This window comes from Athene noctua, chromosome 16 (genome assembly GCF_965140245.1).
Source record: "Athene noctua chromosome 16, bAthNoc1.hap1.1, whole genome shotgun sequence".
In the NCBI taxonomy this organism is placed as follows: Eukaryota; Metazoa; Chordata; class Aves; order Strigiformes; family Strigidae; genus Athene; species Athene noctua.
Window position 1 is genome coordinate 354,646 of NC_134052.1, and position 23,891 is coordinate 378,536.

Consider the following 23,891-nt stretch of genomic DNA (forward strand, 5'->3'; position numbering starts at 1 on the left):
TATGGTGTGGACATAAGCTTGATTGTCTTGAGACTTTTAAGGAAGCTGTCTAGTAATCTTTCACCTCACAACTTTGAAAAGGTGGTTTGGCTGTTCTACCAACCCTTCACCTCCTCAGAGCTGTGGGTTCAACCTTGAGCTTGTGATAGAAGGTAGTAGTGAGCCATTCTGAGAGGATTTTTGTCCTGGTCATGGTGAGGAGGAGGAAGTGCTGCTTTGTACTTTAGTTTTCACATATAGTTGCTCTGTAGCAAAGGCTGACAAGTTCTAGTGTAGCAGGTACTTCTAAAATTACTTGCTTCAGAATAATTTTCATTACAGGAATGGTTTTAAGTTTGAGATCTTGCCACATGTTCCTGTTTGGTAGCTCTAAGCCTGTGTTTAGTCATGCCTTCTGCTTTCAGTTTTCTAGATAAAGTTTGAGCAAAGAAATTGAATCTTTCCCCCCAACAGAACTGTATGAATGGGTACAATTTAGATCTGTCACTGTTGTGAAGAGGCATGCCATTCCTTGGGGGTCTCCAGATTTGTATATCTGCCAGGCAGGAAGGGAAAGCGATTTCAGATTTGCCACAAAGTGCTCTTAATAGCTTTCAAATGGTAATAATTACGCCTGGTTGAGGGTTGACTAATACTCACAAGGGAACTACACAAAGAATCTTCATTGCCATGGGAAATATTTCTATCATATTTAACCTTAAATACATGAAGTTGAACAATCTTCATAAGAAAGGTAAAATATTTTGTCACTACTCTACCCTTTAGGGAGTTTCATGTTTCTGTATAGCTTTGGGTGGATTTTGAAAGGAGTTTTAAGCTTTTCCATTTCACCACTGGCCAGGAAGATTTCTTTCTCTTAACTCAAGAGATAAATTGCACTAGAACATTTTGTTCTGTTCTTCAGGATAAAAAAGAATAAGGGGAGAATTTCCTAGTGAGCTCTGTTTACACAATCAGAAATAAAATTATTAAAAAAATACTTGAGCCACTGCAAGAGATCAGGATTCAGTGTGAATGTAAAGTGTGGATTCGGGTACAGCACCTAATGGAGCAGCATGCTGGCAGATGAGACAGTGTCTTGTTCCTGTTCATCAGTAGGAGAGGCTGTAGCCACAACGATATCATAGCTGATATCTTAGCTGTTCTAAAACCAAAACAACCCAAACCCACCTGATTTCTGAAGGGAGCAATGTAAGCTGGTCAGCTTTTCTTTAATGACAGTGTTACTCTATCCCCATGTGGAGGGCATAACATGCTATATTGAACAGCAATGGTAAAATACTAATGACCTGCATAGTGTGAATGTGCTTATACAGGGACATAGCTTTTAAGAGTTCAGTAACATCAAGAGAAATTCAGTCATACTGTATTGCTGATTCAGTTTCTTGAGAATAGTTTGATGAAGATGATTCATGTGTGTTCCAGTACCACATACTTGATTCATATTGAATGGTTGTATGAGCAGCACAACTGATGAAACCTAATGTCTGAGGGTCACTTTTTGAGTTTCCTTTAATATTGTTTGAGTCTCCACTGAAGCTTCTCCCATAGCTGTGGCATTTTAGGGATTTATAGAAGACAGATTTTTGTGATGACTGGTAAAAGTGGTGCTCAGACATCTAAGAAGGTGAAAGGCTTTCCTCCACTTTCCCTAGCTGTTTTCATGAAATATACAGCAATTTGATGTCACTAAAGTGATTTTATTTTTATCACCTCTGTGCCAAGTGTGGTTGAAATAATATTATAGAGGGTAGAGTAGATTGCACATTCACCGTTTTGTTGCATCAAGATTATGTCTTAAGACTGTGGTCTGAAAGTGGAATCTTTAAAAGGTATCAGTTCATGTAAGCCACATACACATAAGAAGATTGAGGTGGGAAGAGGCAAGAAGTAGTGCAGTACAAGGAGATAGTCTTAAGTGTATTCTCTGAATTTTCTATAACTCAAATCAGCTGTTCACATTTCTTTCACTGAAGATGTATCAAGAGGTATTTAGCCTTTCTTGTCCTGTGATCCTTGTTCAGAGTTTAAGCTTGTTGTGCCTTGCAGAACTATGGCTGGAAGGGAGTATGGTTGCTCTTCAGTGCTTCAAGTTATTAAGCAACAGGAAGAGGGAAGTTAGTTCACGTAAAGGCAGTGTTGATGCATGACCAAATGTAAATTATTAATCCAGGTGCAAAGTTAGAAGGCTTCTTTTCATCAGAGCTGAGAAGTTCTGGGGCAGCCTCTAGCAGGATCATTGGAAGGGGGGAAAAAAATCAGAATACCCCCCAGGTGGTGATAGTACAAAACCTGATCACAAAACGGAAAGGATATTGAGTAGCAGTGACCTGCTGATATAGGAGTGTTCTTTGTGGCTTGGTGTTGTTATATAAGAACTATGGGGAAATGAGATTACAGTTGAATATTGTATCAGAAACTTGATGGCCAGGGACTGTTAAGGATTTTTTCATGTCCTCTCATGCTGAACACAGATGACAGAAAGAGTTTAAAAGTTTTGTTTTTCAATTTAAGTGTGTAAATTTTAACGTCATGTGATTCCTGATGAAATTGGTGATTGCAGTCTTTTCTTTACTTAGAAGACTTAGCAAGATTCAGTAGCAGTGATAATTGCAAGCCAAATACTGGTCTGTTTTGAATGAGACACTTTTGTGAAAGGGAAACAGTTTTTTGCATCCAAGTGACTGAGCTGTTTGCTCTTTTCTGTGTTCTTGACTCCCACCCTTTCTTAAGTGTCCCAAGTAGGCTTTGAGTAGTACTGCACAAGCTAGTATGGACCTAACCTGCACATGAAAATGAAGAAACAGCAAATCACAGAATGGTTTGGGATGGAAGGAACCCTAAAGATCATCTAGTTCCAACCCCCCTGCCATGGGCAGGGACACCTTCCACCAGCCCAGGTTGCCCAAAGCCCCGTCCAACCTGGCCTTGAACCCTTCCAGGGAGGGGGCAGCCACAGCTGCTCTGGGCAACCTGTGCCAGTTTCTTACCACACTCTGTGAAGAATGTCTTTCTTATGTCTAATCTAAATCTATGCTCTTTCAGTTTAAAACCATTACCCCTCATCCTATCACTACCCTCCATGGTGGTCCCTCGCCATCTTTCCTGTAGCCCCTTTAAGAACTGGAAGGCCACTATAAGGTCTCCCTGGAGCCTTCTCTTCTCCAGGGTGAACAATCCCCATCTCTTACCCCTCACTCTGTTGTGGAAAGAGTGAATCTGTTGCACTGTCCTGTTGTAGAACTGTTTAAGGGCCCATGCAGCAAGTGCCTCTAAGTTTTTTAATCTGTGGGTTGCAATAGAATATATGCTTTTATCCTTTGAAAAATTGGACAAGGATGCAAGTCTCCTAAATACAAAGCTGGGGGGAGGACTTTGAGATTGCAATAAATTAATTTTGTAATGTTATTCTCTTATTCTAGAATACTGTGGGTAATGCTAGTCCTAAGGAAAGAGGTAATGAAATTCCGTCATCTCCTGAAAAGCGGGAAAAATTTAAAGAACAGAGGAAAGCAACAGGTAATGCAAAGAAAGACAAGGATGAAAAGACATTGAAGACTGAAAAGAGAGTTAAGCAACCTGATAAGGAAGGAAAATTGATAGTCATCTCAGAAAAAGGCAAGGTCTCAGAAAAGAATATATCTAAGAATGGAAAAGAAGATAAAGAGAATATATCAGAGAATGATATGGAATATTCAGTAGATACACAAATTGAGAAGAAGCCTGAGAATGACAATGTAAAGAGTCCACAAGAAAACTCAAAAGAAACTAAACGAAAACGTGGAAGACCACCGATAACACCTCCAGCAGGTATGTAGTTAAACTTAAATGTTTAGGCCATGTATCAGAACCGTTCTAAACTTCCCTTCAGAAATAAGTACCTTGTTTTTTCACAGCCTAAGTCTCTAGGAGCTTTATTCAGGCTTGGTTAGGACAGCTGGGAGCATACTTGTTGGTCAAGTTTGGAGCTTCAGTGGTTTGATCAAAGATTAGATTTAGACAAGTAATCTTTGTATATTACAAAACATGTCTGCAGTAGGTTTAAATGATAATACTTAGATTTTGGAAAGACAGGTAAAACTATCTATGCAAGTCCAGTATTTTAAGTTGTGAGGCTGGGGAATTTGTTTTAAATAGTTTTGCAGCTTCATATCCAGTCAATTTTTGTTCTCTATCTACATATGTAGAGCCAGGTTCTCAGACGCTGCAGCCCATAACTTTGGAGTTAAGACGTCGGAAAATACCTAAAGGAGGTGAAATTCCATCAAAGCGTCCCAGGATTGAAAAAAACTTGTGTGAGTGTTTTTTGGTATTCAACTCTTAAGAGTGTTTGTACTTAAAAGTTCTTGAAGCTTAAGTGGAGGGGAAAACAAGTCTGTAATACTAACTTTGAACTGTGAAACATGAGATGGCTGAAATGCAGCACAGTGTTTTTCTTCGGTGTTGGGTTTTTTTTAAGTTGGCCATTAACACATAGCATCATCATGCTGAAATTCCCTCTTAAATCTTGGAAGTTGAGTTTGGGTAAAGGAGCCACAAGCTTTGAGTCTTGATGCAGAAGTTCATAGACACAGGGGAGACAGTGATTATGTTGTCTCCAATACACAGAAGGTTATAAAAACCTTTTTCTAGCTATAGAAACACTTTAGTTACTACATGGAGGATCTACCACACTGCTTAGCAAAGAACCTTTTTAATATTAGATAAATATTCATGTCACTCATTCTAATAGATTCTACTTTATCTTGATATACTGTGTAGTGATGTTGAACTTGAGTGTGTTGTTGAGGAAAGAAAATTATCTCTGTAGTAGTATGAACGAGGAGATGAAAACCTGAAGAAGGCTGTCTTTCCCTTCCTTAGGGTCACCAAGTCTTAAAACTTCAGTGAGCACGTGTTATACAGCTTAGGGTGCAAGCTGTTTGTGTGTCTGAATTGTCTTATCAATTATATATCTTAATTATATATCTTATCTTCTGGTATTACTTATGTCTGTGGAATGATTGCTGTTTTAAAGCAATGTTTTAGGAGTAAGATATTGATTTGTATTCCTAGTTCAAACCTATTACTAAAAGAAGCAGCTGAGACATTTATAAGATAGGCATTTGCTCTTTTTTATGCTTATTTGTAACTACTGTTAAGACTGTAGCTTTTACTGAGAGGTCTACTCACCAGGATTGTTTAGCTTTTGTTATTAACCTCTGTCCTTAAAAAACACACTTTCAGACTGTCACTGGGAGGGGAGATCGTTCAAGTTTGCTTGTGAGCTATTTAGTAATCCTGTAACTGCATGGTACCATTAAATTTGTCTATTCCAGCTCAGGAAAAATTGAAGAGCTCTTCAGACAACCCTGAAAGAGACCAGATCAGGAGACGATCATCAAGGCTCTCATCTAGTATTAGTCATGAGATTTTAAATACAGATCATGTTACAACTTCAACGGAAATTCAGCCTTTGAAAGATGCGGTATCTAACCAAAAGGAATCTGAGAAGGGTAAGCAGCTTCCTGGTATACTCTGAATTTATAGTGGCATGGCAGTCATCTAGTTGTTAGAGGCATTGTATTTTCACTTGCATAACGTGCAGGATCTCTATCTGCAATTAAAACCTCATTTCATCAGCAGTGTAGAGAAAACTCAGGGCAGCTGAGAAAGGTTAAAAACTTTCCTTGATTGCCTTTTGCTTTTGATCCCTTCTCCATCAGTAACACTGCTGCCCTTGTATGGTAGGAGCTTTTCCAGTAGAGGGATAACTGGCTTGAGTAACTGGCCTTGCAAAAGGGGGGCTCCATAGGTTGTAAAGTAACCTAAAGGAAATGTTGTTGCTGGGGTTTTTTTGTTTGGTTTTTTTTATGAGATGCAGGTTATGCTTGTGAAAATGAGTTTTAACACCCCAATTGAAGAAGTAACCCAAATGCTAAGCTTACAGTTCTCTTGTTGAAGACTAAAAACATCAACCAGGATGCTTTTATACTTAGGCTGGTGGAGATAATGCTCCCTTTTTCTGCCAGGTGTTTTATTGCCTTTCCCTTTCAGGGGGATCTCTGATAATGGTTTGAGGAGACCTGTCCCATTTTAAGCTTTTATAAAGAGTTATCAGCCTGTGTGTTTCCAGGCAGCTCTAGAGGGTTGCTACAGCTGTGTTTGCAAAAAACTAATTTTGTGTTAATACAACAGTAAGCAGTCTAAGCATAGATGGATATTTGTCTCCACTTTGTAATGTGATGAAAACATGCTATACAAAAAAGATGTAGACAGGCTGGAGAGGTTCCAGAGAAGGGCCACAAAGATGGTCAAGTGACCGGGCAGCCTGCCATATGGGAAAAGGCTGAAAGAACTGGATTTATTCAGCCTTGAGAAGAGAAGGCTTAGGCCAGGCCTTATCACCCTGTTCCAGTATTTAAAGGGTGTCTATAAAGGTGATGGAGACTCCCCTTTTACAAGGAGTCACATGGTAAAGAGAAGAGGTGATGGGTGCAAGTTACTCCTGGGGAGATTCCGATTGGACACAAGAAAATTTTTCACTATGAAGCAGTCAGTCATTGGAATAATCTCTCAGGGAACTGGTGGATTCCCCAACATTGGACACTTTTCAGCTGGAGATTCTTTTCGCTTTTCACCTGGATTCAGCTGGACAGGATGTTGGGCCATCTTGTCTCAGTTGTGCTTTTGCCAAGAAAGGTTGGACCAGATGATCCTTGAGGTCCTTTCCAACCTGGTATCCAGTGATTCTGTGATCAGTGTCTGGAATATGCTTTTGTGTGCATTTTACTCAGTGAAAATTTTTGCCTCCATTCTAGTCCAGTTAGAAATTCCTGTTGAATCTGACCAAAGTTTCGCTGAACAAGGATCTCCTGGAAACACATCTCACAGCACAGCACTTAGTACGGATGCCAGTTTACAGGAAGAAAAAGTTGAAGAGACTTCCTCTGATACTGTCAGAACTCAAGAACCTTCTGCTGCTACAGGTTCAAATTTTGATTTCATATTTAATATCGGTGTGTTTCTTAAGGCAGCTGCTGCCAGGTGTTTTGTGCTTGTACAAGTGTCACTAGCAAAAATTGTGTGTTCTTGCACTGCCAACCATGGGGGAAAATGGATATTTTTTATTCCTCACTGACGCAGTTTTGATCTTATGCTTTGGAGGTTGACAGCGACCTTCCAAAAAGTGGAAATAATAATTTTTAAATGACTGGGTGTGATATCTTTAGGATATGAATGGTGAAATTAACAAATGTTTGTTTTCAGGTTATAATTTAATGTTTGTAATTCTGGGTTAAGCAGGACTAACAAAAGATCAGGTTCTTTTGTAATTTTTGTGCTGCAGGTGTGTGGTAACACTGATGTTTGGGAATCCTGATTATGCATTTCTATATCCTTATCCTGTTATATTTAAGCCCTAGACTATTTAGAGGTTTTAGTGCAAATTATGAAATAGTTCAAACATTTCAGTGTCTCAATAATGCATATGTTCTATTTTCTCTTAGCTGAGGACTGTACTTACCTTGCTTTTTCAAATTAAAATTTCCTATACAGATAGTAGACTGTGCCAAAACAGTGCTGTCCTGTGATTATTTTGCATAACTTTAATAGTCATATCTGCAGCTAACTGGGGAAACTTGAATTACAAATTCCCTAGTTTATGCTCTATCAAAGAAGCTTAAAATTAAGTGGAACAGAGCATTTAGAGGGATTTGCAGTTGCTCAGCTTCACTAGAGTAATATGTATGTGCTTGCTTTCATCTTGTTTGTTGGTTATTCCAAATTTGCCCTTCTGCTTGCACCCACTCTTGTGTAACTTTACAAATGTCCTCTCCCTTTTCTGCTGATGTGCACCTTCAGTGCAGGAAGGAATTTGCCTCTTTCCCTTTGCTCAGGTTTGATGTGCAAATGGTCATCTGCTATTTAAAAAATTAGATCTTGCTCTCCTTCCGAACCAGGCTGATGATACATTCACCTGTATTCTAAGTATGGCATATCCAGAGTCCTTTCAGTTGATGTGTGTTGGGGCCATGCTTTTCCTTCCCTACATCCTGGCAGTGAATTCAGAAGATGCGGAGAGGCTGCAGATTGTTTTTTGCTCGTCAGGCTCCTGTGTCCTTTTCAGTCTGTAAAGTACTCCTGGGTTTGTTTTTTTTTTTTTATAGGGTCTTTTTGTTTTGTATGTGGCTTTTTTTTTTTAAACTGATGGGTAGTAGCTTGTTTTGGGTCATGAAAGCAAAACCAGTTTGGTTGTGCCTCAACAGAACATTAATCTCTCCAATACTAAGGAAATGCCACTGCTCTCTGTATACATGAGCTATTGACAGTCTGCCTGTGAATCTCTGAATTAAAGGAAGGATGTAAAAAGTGTTGCTCCTTCCAGTGGCTATGAATTTGTTCCTCCCCCTCCTACAGCAGGTACAACCAATTTAATGTACACTTTAAAGTTTAAGTTGAATACTTCCTCTGAATTGCAGTGTAACATCGCTAGTTTCCTTAAAGTCATGTGCTGACAGCTGGTCATGACTGAACTTGTCAAGTACTGCTGTAGTATTTATTCTGCTCTCTGCGGTGGCTGAACTGGTACCCTGTCCATTACAAGTTGCACTGGCAATGTTAACAGCTAGTGCTGTGCTTTGTAGTGCTTTTCTTTGGAATTTGAAGTTCTTCTGCTCCACGGTGTCCTTGAAACTGAACAGGTATCCTTGAATGTACTTTTGTTAACATGAACAGCCATGACCTGTTTGCAAGTTTTCACCCTGGAAAAGCTTTTGTGGATGGCAGGGAGGGGCTGTCTACTAGAGCAGCAAAGAAGCATTTTTTTTTTTTTCTTCTTCCTTCATTGGATCTCTGGAAGATGTCCCTAGAGTTCTTAACAGTAAGAGTGCAGACACTTATGAGAAGGTGCACAGGTACGCTGAACTGAATTGCTGTGAGGTGAAGTGTGTAGGACTTGAGCCTTAGAGACAGCTCGCTAAGAGACAGCAGGTCACAGCAGTTTTGAAAAGGGAAGTAATTTTGAGTATGTCTGAAAATACTTCTCAGCCTCTGGAAAACTATTTACTAGAACAGAATGTATGGCATACCTCTCTACTACAGGGGACACAGTCACCTTTTGGAAATGCTTTATGTAGGAAAACAGTATGCTAAAATGCTTTTTAACGTTCGTGTTCTTGTTTTTCTGAAAGTGTGTGTTCTAGCTGACAACTGTTTAGCCTTTTATTTTGTAAATCCCTGCAAATTTTCAGTTTGAAGGGCAGCATTTTTAAGATGACACTTATCTTTTGTATAATGCTTTGGAGGTACTCCATTGAACTACAGATTGACAAAACTACAACTTTGTTTTATAAGGTCTGAGAATTTGGGGAACGGTTAATCTTGGCTTCTTGAAAGAACACACTGTATTAACAGAATGGAAAAGCTGTGTTAATGTTACATCTGTTCTTCCAAACAATTAATGCAGTATTAAGAAGACGTCTGCTGCCATTACCATTGAAAAATAATCCAGAAGCAGTCACAGAATATTCTCAAAAATAAAGAATATTTTACTTGATACCATGACATGTGTAATCACGCTTCGGGGGTTAGTGGCCAAATACTAATAACAAATGCCTCCTGCAGGGGCATCTATTTTCTTACACAAGTACTCACTCAGGATGCAAAGCTTTTCAGGGTGTTTCACAATGTCTTGTTTCAAGTAACTGTGAAATCAAAGGTGTGTTAAATTTTTACTGATGTGTGTGTGAACGGGAGTGTTGTATCTGTATTGTCTTCAGAGAAGGCTTCTTTTTAAAAGAATTTGGGGATCTGAGTTCAGGGCTATAATATAGTCAGAGCTAGTATGTACTCAGCAGTATGTGTTGGGGTTACAGCAAACAAATCATTTCTACTGATTATGAAAGAACAAATGGGCAAAACAACCTTGGTTATATAAAAACATTACTTCTCTGTGTATTTGCTGATGGGCAAATCTTTTCTTCTGTGAAAAAACTTTAGAGAAATGATTGACAGATTTAAGGATTTAAGTTGAAACTAAAATACCAGCTGATTTTTTTTTTTCTCTATTTGCATATTTACGTTCTGCTTGAGATTGCAGATGCAGTGTACAGTTGCCTTATTTTAACCCCATGAACTTGTATAATACCTGTGGGGGTGAGATGCTGTAAGGGAGGAAGCAGGGAGAGGAATGCACTTGTGCATTTGAAATTTATAAGGTAGTATTTCTCAGTTCTGCTTTTTTGGCATTTGGGGAGTGTAATGTTGGTGGCAGGTAGATGGGGCAGGACACCAGTGTAACGCTGGTGCGTGACGAACGATCAGAGTTCAAAAAACCTGTGATCCCTTTGGATACCTTTTGCCATTATTACCACTTCCCTCTGACTCCCTAATATATTTATTGCTGAGCATTTGTAATTTGGGTTTAAACTGGGGAGAACTCCAGCTGAATGTGTAATACCTGCTTGTGTGGTGGCAGTCCCACTGATGGGGTGTGTGGGATGTGGCCTCCTCCTGAGTTTACTGAATTGGATACAAGCAGTAAAGCTGTGGGAATGTGACTTTGTCACTGGCCTTCCCAGAGCCTGTGGTGTAGCTTCTGCACTCTTGACACTGGTACTTCTGTCAGTACTCGAGTGAGCTGGATCAAAGTAAATTCGGGAATATGCACTCATATTGAATTCTGACCTGAAGTTCAGCTCTGTGGTGGTTTCTGAAAACCCACATCTCATTTAATGTTAGAAGTGCACTTAACCAACATTAAAAATTTTATTAACAAGTGGTTTGTTGATACAAGAGTTTTAAAATCCATAGATCCTATTGTGGATAAATCTCCTGTAGTTAAAGTTGGATCTGTGTTTTCCTGTATGTGCTTCTGTCTTGCTTGTGGGATTGTGCCTGTACACTTACGTGTGATGAGCTGCCTGATGGGGCAACAGTAGGGCTTGGGCTTCCACCTGGGAGCAGCAGGTGTGTGCAGCACCGGACAGGCCTCACATCATGGGATCTGGAAACAGCCACCAGTGGCTTCTTGCTCTTTGGGGGGCTGTTGAAGAGTCTGAGCATGCTGTCCTAAAATTAACTGGTGTTGGAGTCTCAAAGGTGGCTTAACTTTGTGGTTAATTATCAAGGGAACAGATAAACATCTCTCCAAATACTAATAACTGTATGTTGAGCAGTTAAGTTGTCAGACTGCCATGTGTATTAAGGCGTTTGGGGTTTGGAAAGGGGAGAAGTATATTGTCAGAGTAGGTGGTGTGTGTGGAAAAAAGGGTTATTTCTTCTGTACAAGATTCCCATGAAATAAATCATGGGAGCTAAGGTCAAAGGTAACTTTTCATACTTGGAGTGCAGCACTGTAACCCAGTACTAACCCTTTTATTTGTCTGCAGGCTTTAATTCTAGTCACTTGATGCAAACTAATTACCTTCCTGTAGGAAAACACTACAAAACATAATAAAACTAATAACCTTCATTTTTCTTCAGTGTGTGTTTTGTTAGCGTTGTTTCGGCATCGGTGAGTTTTAACTTGCATGATGTATAGGAAGAACATGTTTTTTATAGCATTTGAGCATCAGGAATTTTTAAGGACAAAAGGGTTCTTTTTTAAAGAATGTTTTTTCCAGTCAGTGGTGGGTAGATGAATCAAGATTTATAATAATTGCAGATGTTTGTAACAGCAAATACCATTTGGAGTTAAAAAGTGTATGTCTAACGTATTCTTTAAGGACAATATAGCATTGCTTGTCAAAACTTAAGTTTCTTTTTTAAAATTTTCAGCAAAATTCTGATTAATTACATGTACTAGAGGGTAAAAGTCCTGTTCTGCTGGTTTCTGGCTCCTCCAATGTTTAGGGATCAGAATTGGTGATTAAGATTTATCTAAATCAAGTTGTCTTTCAAAAAAAGCAGGTGACAGTCTGGCACATTTTTGTAGCCAGTTAAAGCTCTGTTTCATATATCTGAAAACAGAAGCACTCTACAGCTGTTTATGTGGCTTTACTCTTACAAACCCATTTGCCTTTAAAGGTGAGATGCCTTTGCACAGATCTGCTATTGTGTTTGTAGTTTTAATTCCCGGAACTCTTAATACTACTAGTTTTATTTGCATAGACATGCATCAAGGATTCCATTTGCCTTACACTTGCCATGTGTTTTTCTAAATTTGTCACTTAGCTTTGGGTTTCAGTTAAGGAGAAGTATAGAATCTTTGCATCCAATTTGAGAGAACAGCTGTTTATGCTGCAGTTTAAGTAGGTAGGCTTTGATTCCTTCAAGGTAGTGTAAAAGTTGTCATTTTAAGCCTAACAGTATGGTTTGTGTATATATATATATATAAAAAAAAAGTCCATCTTGCCATGCTCACTCAGTTTTTTACAGCCAGATGCCACGATCTGGACAGTGTTTCAGTTACACCTCAAAGTCCAGGTCCTCTACATCCACTCAGCTGCTAGCCCCCTCTAAAGGTGTGTTGAGGCTTGCAGAGAGGTGCACTGTGTGCTTACAAGCTTTTTGTGTGGTATAGACTTCCCTGGTTTTGTTACAAATTTAGTTTCAGCACAGGGAGAAAATGGTGAGCGGAGGATCATATGAAATACTGTCTTGAGTAGTTCTTGCAATGAAAAGTAGTGTTTCAGGCTCAAATCACAACTTTGTAAATATGTAACAATCTGTGATTATTGATGCCGTATGTATTTATTACAGCAGGCATCTACTGGAGTGAGTTCTGGATGCACTGGAAATGCTTGGATGCTGTCCTTACCTAAAGTAGTTCGTGAAGAGCAATTAGGCAAAATGTTCTTTGTTTCACAACTGAGATCTTGGAAGACATAGGGTTTTGAAAATAAAAGAAGAAACATAATTTGGATGCTAAAATGATGAACAGGAGCACTTTTGGTGAGCTCAAGGAAAACACCACAAGATTTCAGAAGAAATAAGAACAAAGAAATAGGTAATTAATGAGGAAGCTAGCCCAACGATGTGAAGTGATCCAAAGCACAGTGTAAAAAGTGTCAGCTCAAGAAAGGTGATGGTAACAAACAAATAATCTTGAAAATGATACACATGTGGAAGCACCAGAGAACGTAGGGTTTGGAGAGATTGTATTTAGTTTAACAGCAGGTGAAGGAATAACTTGATCTTCGCTTAATGTTTCTGTGGAGACCTGGAAATAGAGACTAGAAGTCTCATCAGTTTAACAGGCAATTGTGTGTGAAGATCTAATGGCTAGAAACTGCAGCAAGGCCAGCTTTAGTTGGGGGAAAATGCTGAGTGTTACATGCGCTGCTGGCTTTCTGGGATAGCTTACCAGTGCGTTTCAGAAGATGCCTCAGGATGGCAAACCTTCAGTCAAGGTGCTGTGCTGCTGCCAGGCATTCCTGCCCCAGCAGGAGTCAGTTCAAACAGAATTGGTGGTGGTGGAAAAAAGCTCTTGTGGACTCAAGCTTCACATAGTGACATTTTACTGTAAATGTGGCCATAGCTTGAACCTTGGGTAATGCAGCACAATGAGAAGTGAGAGAGGTTGCTCACTTGAATGCAGAAGGTTTGTTTTTTTTTCCCTCTGTAGTGAAAGTTCAAGGAGACACTGTTGTTTGCCCTTGAGTCCCTGTGCTTAATACTGTAATGGTTAATTGAATGTGGGGTGAAGGAGTTCTAATTTTGTTTATAAACATGGAAGAAATGACAGGCGGTAGGTCTATCATTAACTTTACTCTCTACTCTGAGAAAATACCCACCAAGCCCCTCTGAAAAGGCAAGTGTCTGAAAATCTGAAGCTAATACCGCAAAACTTTCTTTCCATAGAAACCAGTTTTAGTACCATGCATTGTGGGCAAAAATTGTGTATATGTGTAAGGATTGAAGTTTTCCCTTTAGATGTTGTTGTAATGATATGGTTTTCAAGTGTTTGCTGGGAGCACAGGCTCTTCAGAGGCTCTCCTGGGTGGTGGAATTGAGCATCAGGTTCCTACTGTGCCCTGGCAGCAGGGTGTTCTATTGTGTTACTCGTAAAGAAAGAAAATTACCCCAATTTGGTGGTGGTGGTGATGGTAGTAATTTAAGGTTTGTTTCAAACTGTGGGATTGTCTGTGTGTTTATTGCTCTGAATAGATTTTTTTTTTCCTGCATGTTGCAGTAAGTTTTTGTCTGCTTTCCTTCCCCTTCCCCTGTCTTTGTTACCTCTGTTTCTAAACTTCAGCTAATGTGATCCTGTGCTCCTCTTCTAATTTGTAGCTGATCAGTTAGAAGCCGTTCCCTGTATCTTTTCCAGAATTTGTCCATCTGAATGGAGGGGAATTGCTCTGAGCTTGGATACAGGGCCTCATCATGACAGTTTTGTGATGGTATAATAGTTTCACTTGTCTTTGGACCCCATTACCCTCTTCTGCCGCAGTTAAGTTTTCCCATCTTCATGTTAATTATTAAATAGAAACAAGTTCTCTTTCATTCTCCTGAATGCTCGTTTTTAGCTTTACAGTCAAGAGAACCTTGCTTTCGCTAAACCCCCAGGCCATTGCACTGATGGTTCCTGAAATAATTTTTCATACTTTATGAATGCAACTTTCGATGATGTGCAGTCTATTTTGATTTTTGGCATTGGCAAACTTTATCATTCTGCAAGTGTGATCCAGTTGTCTGACTGTTGCAATTTTATTACCATAATAGTTTGAAGCAGCATCCCCATCAACATGTTCTTAGTATGGCTATGCCAAAATGTCTTTCACCTTGTTGTCTTTGTGAAACACCCAAAAGCGGTCTTTGTTTTTACTATTTTCTTCTCAAAATTAACTCAATATTTTTTAACCAATCTGTGCGTATGACTTCTTAAATCCTTCCATGTACTGCAGCCTCCATAGTAACCATTACTTTTTTCCCTTTCTATGAATTGACTTCAACTTTTGTTTTTGTCATAACATGATACTTAAAAACTGAGTGTGCTTCGGATACGGCTATCTAGGATGCTTGTCTTCACTAGGACATAACCTTTAAGTTTGCAGCTCATTAACACTCACCATTTTTGTTGCCACATGCTGAAATTTTCTGAACAAATTGTCCTGCGTTCTTACACTAAGATCACGTTGACACTACCTCTTAACACTCCTGTTCAGTGTGTTCCTGCATATGTGCACTTGTGGAAAGTCTTATTCTTTCTGTGCTTATTCTTGTTTGTAATGTTTCTGGGCCCTTTTTTGTTTCTTGTTTTCAGCTACTTCTCATATAATGTCCTAATGCTCATTCATGTGCTGCATACCTTCAGTTTTGTATCACTTGTTAGATCTGGGTCTTAGCTTTAAACTCTTCTTTTGTAATCCTCCAAGTTTGAAAATACTTGTAAATATGGAAATAATAGTACTGGCAAAACAAATAGAAAAACTGTATTTGGAAGCTGTTTTGTAAAAATGACATCTCCTTTCCCTTGTCCTCTAGTTGGTGAGGGATTTTTTTGATGCTGTGTGCTGTGGTGGATAATTGCCTGGATCTCTTTACATCTGTGTGTTTCTAAATTTCTTTCTCTCCTCTGTTGTATTGGGTACAGATACTGGTGACAGTAATCTGATTTACTCTTAGTTCAGAATGTTTCTTTTGTATATATTTTAGCAAAAACATGAATTAAAAGTCTCTGAAATTCTGGAAGAACTGGTAATTTACCAGGCTAAGTTAAGGTGTAGCACTAGGTTGCACAGCAGTGCTTTAAAACAGATGCCTTAAAACATTCTTCCATACGAGTCTGAAGACATTCCTTGCTTTTTTTTGAGAAACTGACTATAGCTCATACAGGACATTTTTTAACAGATGTAAGCAGTTTTCCTTTTGCTTAGTTTCATTCTTTCATTACTGCTTGAAAATTGAAAGAAAATTCAATTTTACTTGCAAAAAGTATCTCCGAGGTAACTGCTTCCATTTTTCTTGGAAGTAACCAGACTTTGGTAAGACAAGGCATCAGAAAGCAGGTAGCAAAATAGTAGTTGTAAGCAAAGTAGCAGAACTGTTTTCCTTGGAAGTGCCTTCACTATGAACAGTTGTAAAAAAATTAAATAAAATGAAATAAATACTTGATAAGACATAATCTTCAGTGTTCTGATAAAATACACAATCTTTGTAATTCAGTCTCATCTCTATGGTAGCACTACATACAGTGATAATAGCTGTTGGGCAAGGGACTCATGGAAGCAAAATGTTGTTTTCTGACAATAACTCATTCATAAAAACACTGTTGTCATGACAACCAATTTTTAAGAGCACAGTGGAGCAGAGTATTCCTTTAAAAGCTATTGATCTGAAAGGCAGATAGCAGCATTAAAATGAATTATTTTTTTTTAGCATTTCATAGCTAATGTTTGCATGCATGCCCATTTCTTAACTCTTTTTTGTTTTAAGTTTAGGAAACCATTTGATAAATATAGCAAATGCATGGGGGAATTTATCTGTTTTGTTCTTACAGTAACAAAACCTTGTAGGAGAGCAGATTTTCTTGCATCAAAAAAAGCTGCAACTGTTGATCAAGATCACAAGTTTAGATGCAAGTTCTTGGACTGTTCAAAATCCTTCCGCAAAGCCAAGCTATTGCATTATCACATGAAATACTTTCATGGAGTGGAGAAGGCTGCAGAATCACAGCAAAACCCTGTAAAAAGAAATATTCAAACCAGAGCTTCTTTGGCTTCTGAAAAAGCTAATCAAGAAAGGTCAAAAAGAGGACGGACCACAGCTGGTTCATTGTGTAAGTATGTTGCTGATCTCTTCCTTTTTTTTTTTAACAGCAGCAGGCAGGAAAGCAGAAATAGATGTTCTGGGTTGAAAGAGTCTCTTTAGGACTCCATCTTAGCATATTTCTTTTTGGAGAAGAGGCATAATATGTGTGAATGTTACGTTTTAGTGAAGATAAAACTGAAGAAATTTCCTCATCTAGAAATACATATCATTCTGTAATGAACAGGCTATGCAGCTTCTCTTCATTCTTTGTAACAACTCAGTTGAGTATTACAACTCTGTGCTTTTTTCAAAACTACCATTCCCTGACTTTCTGACTTCTTTTTTTTTTCCTCTGGTTTGACAAATATCTAAACAGTATTTTTCAAAGACTTTTGTCCTTTTCTGTATTAAGGAAACAGTCTGGGTAATTCCAGTTCTTTCCTGTTTCTTGCTTAGTCTTTGCATTTCATGGTCTGACTTCAAGACTACTTGGCTAGAAATCCATTACCAGTTTCTGCAGTATTTACTGTTCTCATTGCTGGACCTGTGGGGAAGAAAAGTCTTAGCAATTGCATTTAAGTACTACAGCTGTATGTGAAACAGATCTTTACTCAACTCATGGGTAGTGGAAAGGGATAAAAACTTAATGGTTTGGAAAAAAATCAGTGCTTAATGATAACTGTTGCAGTCTTCAGAATCACATTAACTTCTGCTTCACTGTCTCATTTTCTGAAGTGCTTTCTTCCTAGTGTCTTGCGTAACATCAGAGTGGCCATCTAGGTCTAGTTGTGAACTGCAGTGTTGTTATTAACCTATCCAGACTTCATTCTTGTGGTCTGACTTCTCTTTGTACTGCAGATTCATAAAAATTGTCATCTTTCTTGTCTTCTGATTGAGCCTGTATTTTAAAAACCGGCCTTCTCTTTGCTGTATTCCCTGGTGTTTGCCTTTGCATTTGATTTTTCATTAATATTCTGTTTAAGAATTTCAAAGTCTTGCAAAGTCTTGTTCACTGACTGACAGCAGAATATATTTAGCCTCACTTTGCTTTGTGTCTGCTTTTCCTCATGTGCCCAGCAAACTTTTTTTTTTCATTTGATGTGCTACTGCCTATTCCTAACAAGATAAGTGTAACTTAACATACTGTTACTGCATGTAAACTTCTATACTCCAAACATTTCTGTAACTTTATGCAAAGGTATAGAATTTGATTAGGTAGAGGAAGATTTTTTTTTTCCTTAAATGCATTAGGAAGTGCCAGTCTGTGGGTATTATACATTAAGCATGCAGCTTAAATAAAACTGCAGTATTGTCTTGACATGCACAACTGAGACAAGTGCTTTGTGAAGAGTGGCTGCCAAACTGCACAGTGATCAGAATAGGCTTCTGACATGTTGTGTGCTTTTCCATAAACCGACTTCTGTTCTGCTTTTTGTAACGGGATAATTATTTTGGTTTGAAAAGTTGTTTTCCTGTAATGCCTTGGATGAACTGACTACTGACTCAATATCTTGATCCTTTCATTTATCCTTTCCCCCAAGTGCACACTGTTGGTTTGATGTCATCATCTTGGCTGCACTGGCAGGTAATTTGTTATGGTGTTGAGTTGTAACCCTATTTGCTTATTTTAAGCCCTCCTCCATTTCATTCCCCAGTTGTGGATGGATTGTATCTAAGATGTGCTTCATAGCATATCCCTGCGAATAGCCCCAGGTGTGCTGAAAGCTGTTGAGTAGTGCATCAATGTGGAAGGTAGATAGTAAAGTTTTCAAGTCCCCTTCACTGTCAAAGCCTGCTATTGTGGAGCTACAGTAAGGTTTTTCTTGATGAGGAAAAGTAATGTCATTATATATCAGTTACATCATATGCCTGATATTTAGTGCCATTTTTTTTTAACTCATCGTGTTCTTAGTTCTTCTTCTAATTTTTGCTGTGAGTGTACCACACATTCTGAAGTAGAGTTAATGAGGTTTATGAGCTCATACTCTTGCATTCTGTGTTCTGTTCTTTTTGCAAGCATCTCTTCTGTTCTTAATGAAGTATATATAGGAAGACAGCCTGCTAAGCAAGGCTTTCTCCATGTCTGCTGAACACTTTTATGCCAACTTTTAAAAAGGCTTCTCAGGACGTGCTGCTGAATGAGAGCAAAGGCTTTTGAATACATAATGAAGTAAGGTACATGGTGGATTTGCCTCACATCTTTACAATCCTTTTGTGTGCGAAAATTCTCCTGTTCAGAGTGGATGTATTTAAATCATTTTATCTTTTGGTACAAATGTAATTTTCGTTGTTATATTTAGGTTTTGATGCTTAAGAAGAGGTGACAATTTCTAACAGATAAGACTTTAGAAATTATGAGTCCTGTTATTCCATAAGCTTGGAGATACTCTTGCTTCAGAAGCTTTATCACACTTAAGTCCTTATCTCATAAATTTGATTTTGGAATTCTGGGACTCCTTACTGTTTCTGCTACACATTAAATGAAAATAAATAAATAGTAGGGGTGGACTGCTGGCTAGATTTAAAGTGAAAATACTTTGTTCCTGAAGTTCTAGGAAAACTATACAGTATTCAGAACAATAACAAAACTTTGTCCTTGTAGTGCTCAAAATTAGAATTTTGACACGTAGAAAGATCGATGTAAGTGGTTTTCGATGACCATGTTGTGAGATGCAGGAAGGAACATTTAAATAGAATTCCTTTGCACTGCAGTGGAGACTCTGAAATTTCAACCTCTAAAATGTAAATTGTGGCACTCGGCATTGACTTCAAAACTTGAGTGAGCTGGAAAGGTTAATGTAGAACTGATTTGTCCCGTTTCTCCCTTTTCTCTAGGAAGGCTCTTACCATTGCAGTGGCAAATTTGGCAGACATCTCTAAATTCTGTAGTGGCTTTTCACTGAACAGAGGGGAAGGAGTTACCATTGCCTACCTTGTATTTTAGATACACCTTAGTAGTCTGAATGGAATGACACAGACTTAAATAGCTACTGGATGCATTCAGGCAATACTTCTTTAATTTATTAGGAAATATTACAAGATCATTATGATGAAATAGCTCTTTCCCCAGTCCCATGTTATAATACTTGCCTCCATGCTGCTACTTGGCCTTTACTGAAAGGACTGTCCTTGCAGAGAATAAAGCAGTTGATTTTGTGTCCCCTGGGATATAGGAGGTGCAGGCATTTCAGCCCTCGGCTCTTAGATTGCATTATAGAGCCACCTGCAGCTCTTCTGTTAAAGAGGAGAATCAAGACCTGCAGAAATCTGTGTGGATGCATAATCTTAAAACAAGCTTTATGAGCATAGGTTGCAGATGGCTTCTCAAAGTCTGTCTTGCGGGAAAGAGTTGCTTAAGTTTTTGACAGTTCAAATCAAGATGTTCTATCAAATTTATCACTTGGAAATCGAATGTGGTGTAATAGCTGTTAAAATTTTTGGCACTTAGTTACTTGCTGGTTGCTGTAATAAAAAAGGAGTAGAAACACATGCCATGTTCATATGTATTAATGTTAGGATAGGCTTTTTTGTGGCCTCTTCTCTTTCTCTGCACAAGCACTTAGTTTACTGTTGGTGTCACCCCATACTGTGACTTGTGCCCTACAAACAACTTCCTCTGAAGGTGCCAGCAGAAGCTGCTTGTTTTGTGATGTAGACCACGCCAAGGGCATGAGGCATGGAATAGCTTCATTTAATTCTTTACACCTGCAACTCATAATTTCAGTATTTGATCATCTTGACTTTGAGTCTTTCTGAATTGCTGGCTTTCACTTTTTAGCAAAACCTTTTCATTTGGAGGCTAACAGAATTTAGTTCATGCCCTTGCGTTGGGACAGTTTTCCTGAAATCTGAAATCCAACTTGTGCCAGGCTTTAGAGCTTGCACAGCTGAGATGCACCTCACATCAGCCCTTGGGGAAGCTCTATAATGAATGGATAGGTAGTGAAGATTTGTCAGGAAATTCTAATGTTGGTAGATATGAACAAGTAGGAGAGTTGATGGCATTTCCTTGCACACACATATTGAAACCTTTACAAAGGTGATTGGTGTACTCCTAATGCTATTAATAACCACTTAGTAGTGCTAAATTGCATCAACTTCATCAGTTGATACCCTTATGCTCCTAGGACATACTTCAGTTCCGCTGAGGAGTTTTGTTCTAATGGAAGTTAAACCTGATTTTGAGACTAAAAATGCTGTGCAGTGTTAGGCTGCAGCTTTGGTATGTGGGTATATAATGGCAACCTCAGTCTGACAAGTCTTGGCTCTGCTGTTCTCCCTGCCATGAGGAAAAAAAAGCAACAGACCTGCGATTTTCTACAGAGACTGTAGAAAATCTGTCCCTATTGAGGAGTCCATACTTGAAAGTTCTTACTCAAAGAAAAAACATGTATTTTGTCAGTATGTTTAAATTTTTCTACATGACCTTGCTGTTAGAAAATTCTGCCTACTTACAGTTAGTATGTCATGTTAATGCATAAGTGTCTTAATGCCAGAAATACATGTAAAGAGAAAAGGGGTCTTGTCTTTACTCATGTTGCTTTCTGATGAGATCCTAGCTGTGCATGTATAGGAAACAGATTGTCAGACTTGCTTTGACAGACTGGACATTGAAGGCAACCAGTTGTCAACTGATAGCTGCTAACATGTGAACCTTTGGCATGTGGCTTAGGGGTTTTCAGGGTGATCCTTTGGGGGCTTTCCTGTTTCCTCTGAGTATTGGCTGATGGATGCCCCTTTGCTACGCAGTAGGTGACCTACAAACAGGGTTTCTCACTGGAGTAGGTGAAGATTGCATTAACACCCTCAGTGTTTTGCAGAATTGCTGATTGTCTTTGTGGCTTATCTTGAGAATACTGCAGTTAGTTTGTGGAGGATGGCTGTGTGAAATACTTCAGCTGTAAGTCAAGATGATACGTGGTCTTTCAGTTCTTGAAAATAGCAGTGGATATTTTCAGCAAATGATCTCACAGCTGTGGATGGTGAATATTGCCTAATTCACAACACTTGGGAAATCAGTCTCTTTTCTTCCTGTGAAGGCTGAATTATCTTAACTGGGGTCTGACATCTTTTGTGTTCCATTGGACAGAAAGCTATCGCCTTGTCTGTCACTGAGTCTTGACATGCTTAGGTATAAATTCTCTTAAGGCTCTTCCTTGTGGTTTCTGCATGGTTGAGGTGGTTTTGTATCTCAGGTTTGTATCTGTTAGTTTTTAAGATCCTTCACTGCTTCAGGATCAGCTCTTTATATGGAAGAGGATACTTCTCCCGGGTTTAGAGAGGCCTGGAAGAACTCTAAGGAAGAAGGCCAGGGACAGTTAATCAGCAAGCCTCTTAAGTTTTTTATGAACGTATCTCCTGCTTCTGTTAGTGCTATTTAGCATCATCTGACCTAGAAATTAATCTGCTATTGTTTAATTACATCATCACTGTTCAGGAACAGTGAAACTGTTCACTGCCCTGGATGTCAGGAGGGCTTTTGTGGTCAAGAATTTGTCAGGAATCATGTAATTCTAGTGATGATTAATAATACTCTGGATCATAGAGGTATTAAAGGGTATTAATGCCTGTTTTGATTTTTGAGTTGGTCACCATCAGGAATGTGTGGAAGCTGTAGCTGAGATGCCACCACAGGATATCTCTTAAGTCAAGTGCAGGGTCCTCATGGGACCTGCATAGACAGATTAAGGAAATGCACAGGAGTCTCCTATGCACTTCATTATAGGAGTCTCTATCAGCATAGTCCTGCTCTTCACTACAGGCTCATAGTACTGTCATTCTGTTGCCTGGTAGCCTCAGTAGAGTGCTTACACGGACAAATGACTTGCAGGAAAAGTTAGTTATAGTGCTAACAAGAGTTGAAGGTGTTGTCCATGTAAATATGGTGTATTGTGCACCCTGTGTTGGCCTTTCTTGAAACTGCAAGTCAGGAGTTCCTGTGATTGGGAGGAGGCAGAGGAGTGGGAAGCCTTCTGGAGAGTGAATGTTGGCTCAGGGAGTTGTGAGGATGAAAGCACATGGCACACTTTGCAGCTGGTGCTAAGTCAGAACCTGGGAAACATGCAAGTTTTAAAAGTATGTACCTGAATACAGGTTCTTGGTTGTGGTTTTTATGGTAAGTAATTGCTCTTTGTTCTTTTGGGGGCGATTTTATAAATTGGCTTGTCTGAATTATACTTGAAAATGTTGTATTGAGAGGAAACAGGGCACTAAGTATGGAAGGCTTACAAGTTTGGGTCTTCACAAAACAAGTTTTAACATTTACTTTCCCAAAAATTTAGGATAACTTTCCAGCTTTTTTTAATCTCATCATCTTCTCAAATTTAGTGTCAACTCCTAAAGCATATTTCTGAGTGCTCAAAGATCTTACAGACCCTCTAAACATTTAAACTGCAACAGAGGAGATTCAGACTGGACATTAGGAAAAGAGTTTTCCCAGAGTGGTCAGAGTGGAACAGGCTGCCCAGGGAGGGGGGAGTCCCCATCCCTGGGGGGGTTTCAGGGCCGTTGGGATGAGCTGTGGGGGATGTGGGGTAGGGGAGAACTTTGTAGAGTCGGGCTGAGGGTTGGACTCGATGATCCCGAGGGGCTTTTCCAACCTGAATGATTCTGTGATTTCCATCAGCTGAACAAAAGGTGTTTCAAAACTTAACGTATTTGTTGACAACTATTTTTTTGTCAGTTACTGAAGAAAAATACATCTGATGTATAATAGAATATACTTGAGCTCCCCCAGTACAGTGTTTACCAGTGGCTAAAAAATCTTAGAGAAATGTATTAACATCTATGTGTCTTAAGTAAAACTCCTTAAACTTCAGTCTTGCAAATCTAGAAACACCAACAGATAGAAAATATGGTTTTCTTCCAAGAGTCTGTGTGAACAGATCTCAACCCACATGAAGCTCAGATGCCCTGTGCTTTCTGAAAGAGTGTTGGGATTAAAGTGACTGTGGGGTTATTCAGGTGTTAATTCATGAACTTGAATTGAGGTGTTGGGAGAGGGGAAAGTTAGGAGGCCTAAATGAAGGTTGTCTGGTTTGTATAATCTAAAATCTAATAGATTTTTATATTGTGATTTTGGTGTTCTGTAAAGGTTTTTGAAACTTAATGCAGATAGGTAGAGAATCAGGAAAGCTCAAGAGAGGCTTGTTTACATGACTTCTCACCCTGTACTGCTACAGTTTGCATTTCAGAAAGTTTGTTAGGACACTGGTGTTCCC

The 23,891-nt window shown here is 39.0% G+C and overlaps 1 protein-coding gene across 2 annotated transcripts in view; it reads left to right on the forward strand.

Moving 5' to 3' along the window:
* PHF20 (PHD finger protein 20) overlaps nucleotides 1–23,891 on the forward strand; it is a 75,275-nt gene that overhangs the window by 23,572 nt on the left and 27,812 nt on the right. For both annotated transcript variants that reach the window (XM_074919861.1, XM_074919862.1), the window contains 5 exons: nucleotides 3,423–3,810; nucleotides 4,188–4,295; nucleotides 5,319–5,495; nucleotides 6,801–6,968; nucleotides 16,421–16,699. In XM_074919861.1, coding sequence (XP_074775962.1) covers nucleotides 3,423–3,810; nucleotides 4,188–4,295; nucleotides 5,319–5,495; nucleotides 6,801–6,968; nucleotides 16,421–16,699 — 1,120 coding nt within the window. The remainder of the gene's footprint in view (nucleotides 1–3,422; nucleotides 3,811–4,187; nucleotides 4,296–5,318; nucleotides 5,496–6,800; nucleotides 6,969–16,420; nucleotides 16,700–23,891) is intronic.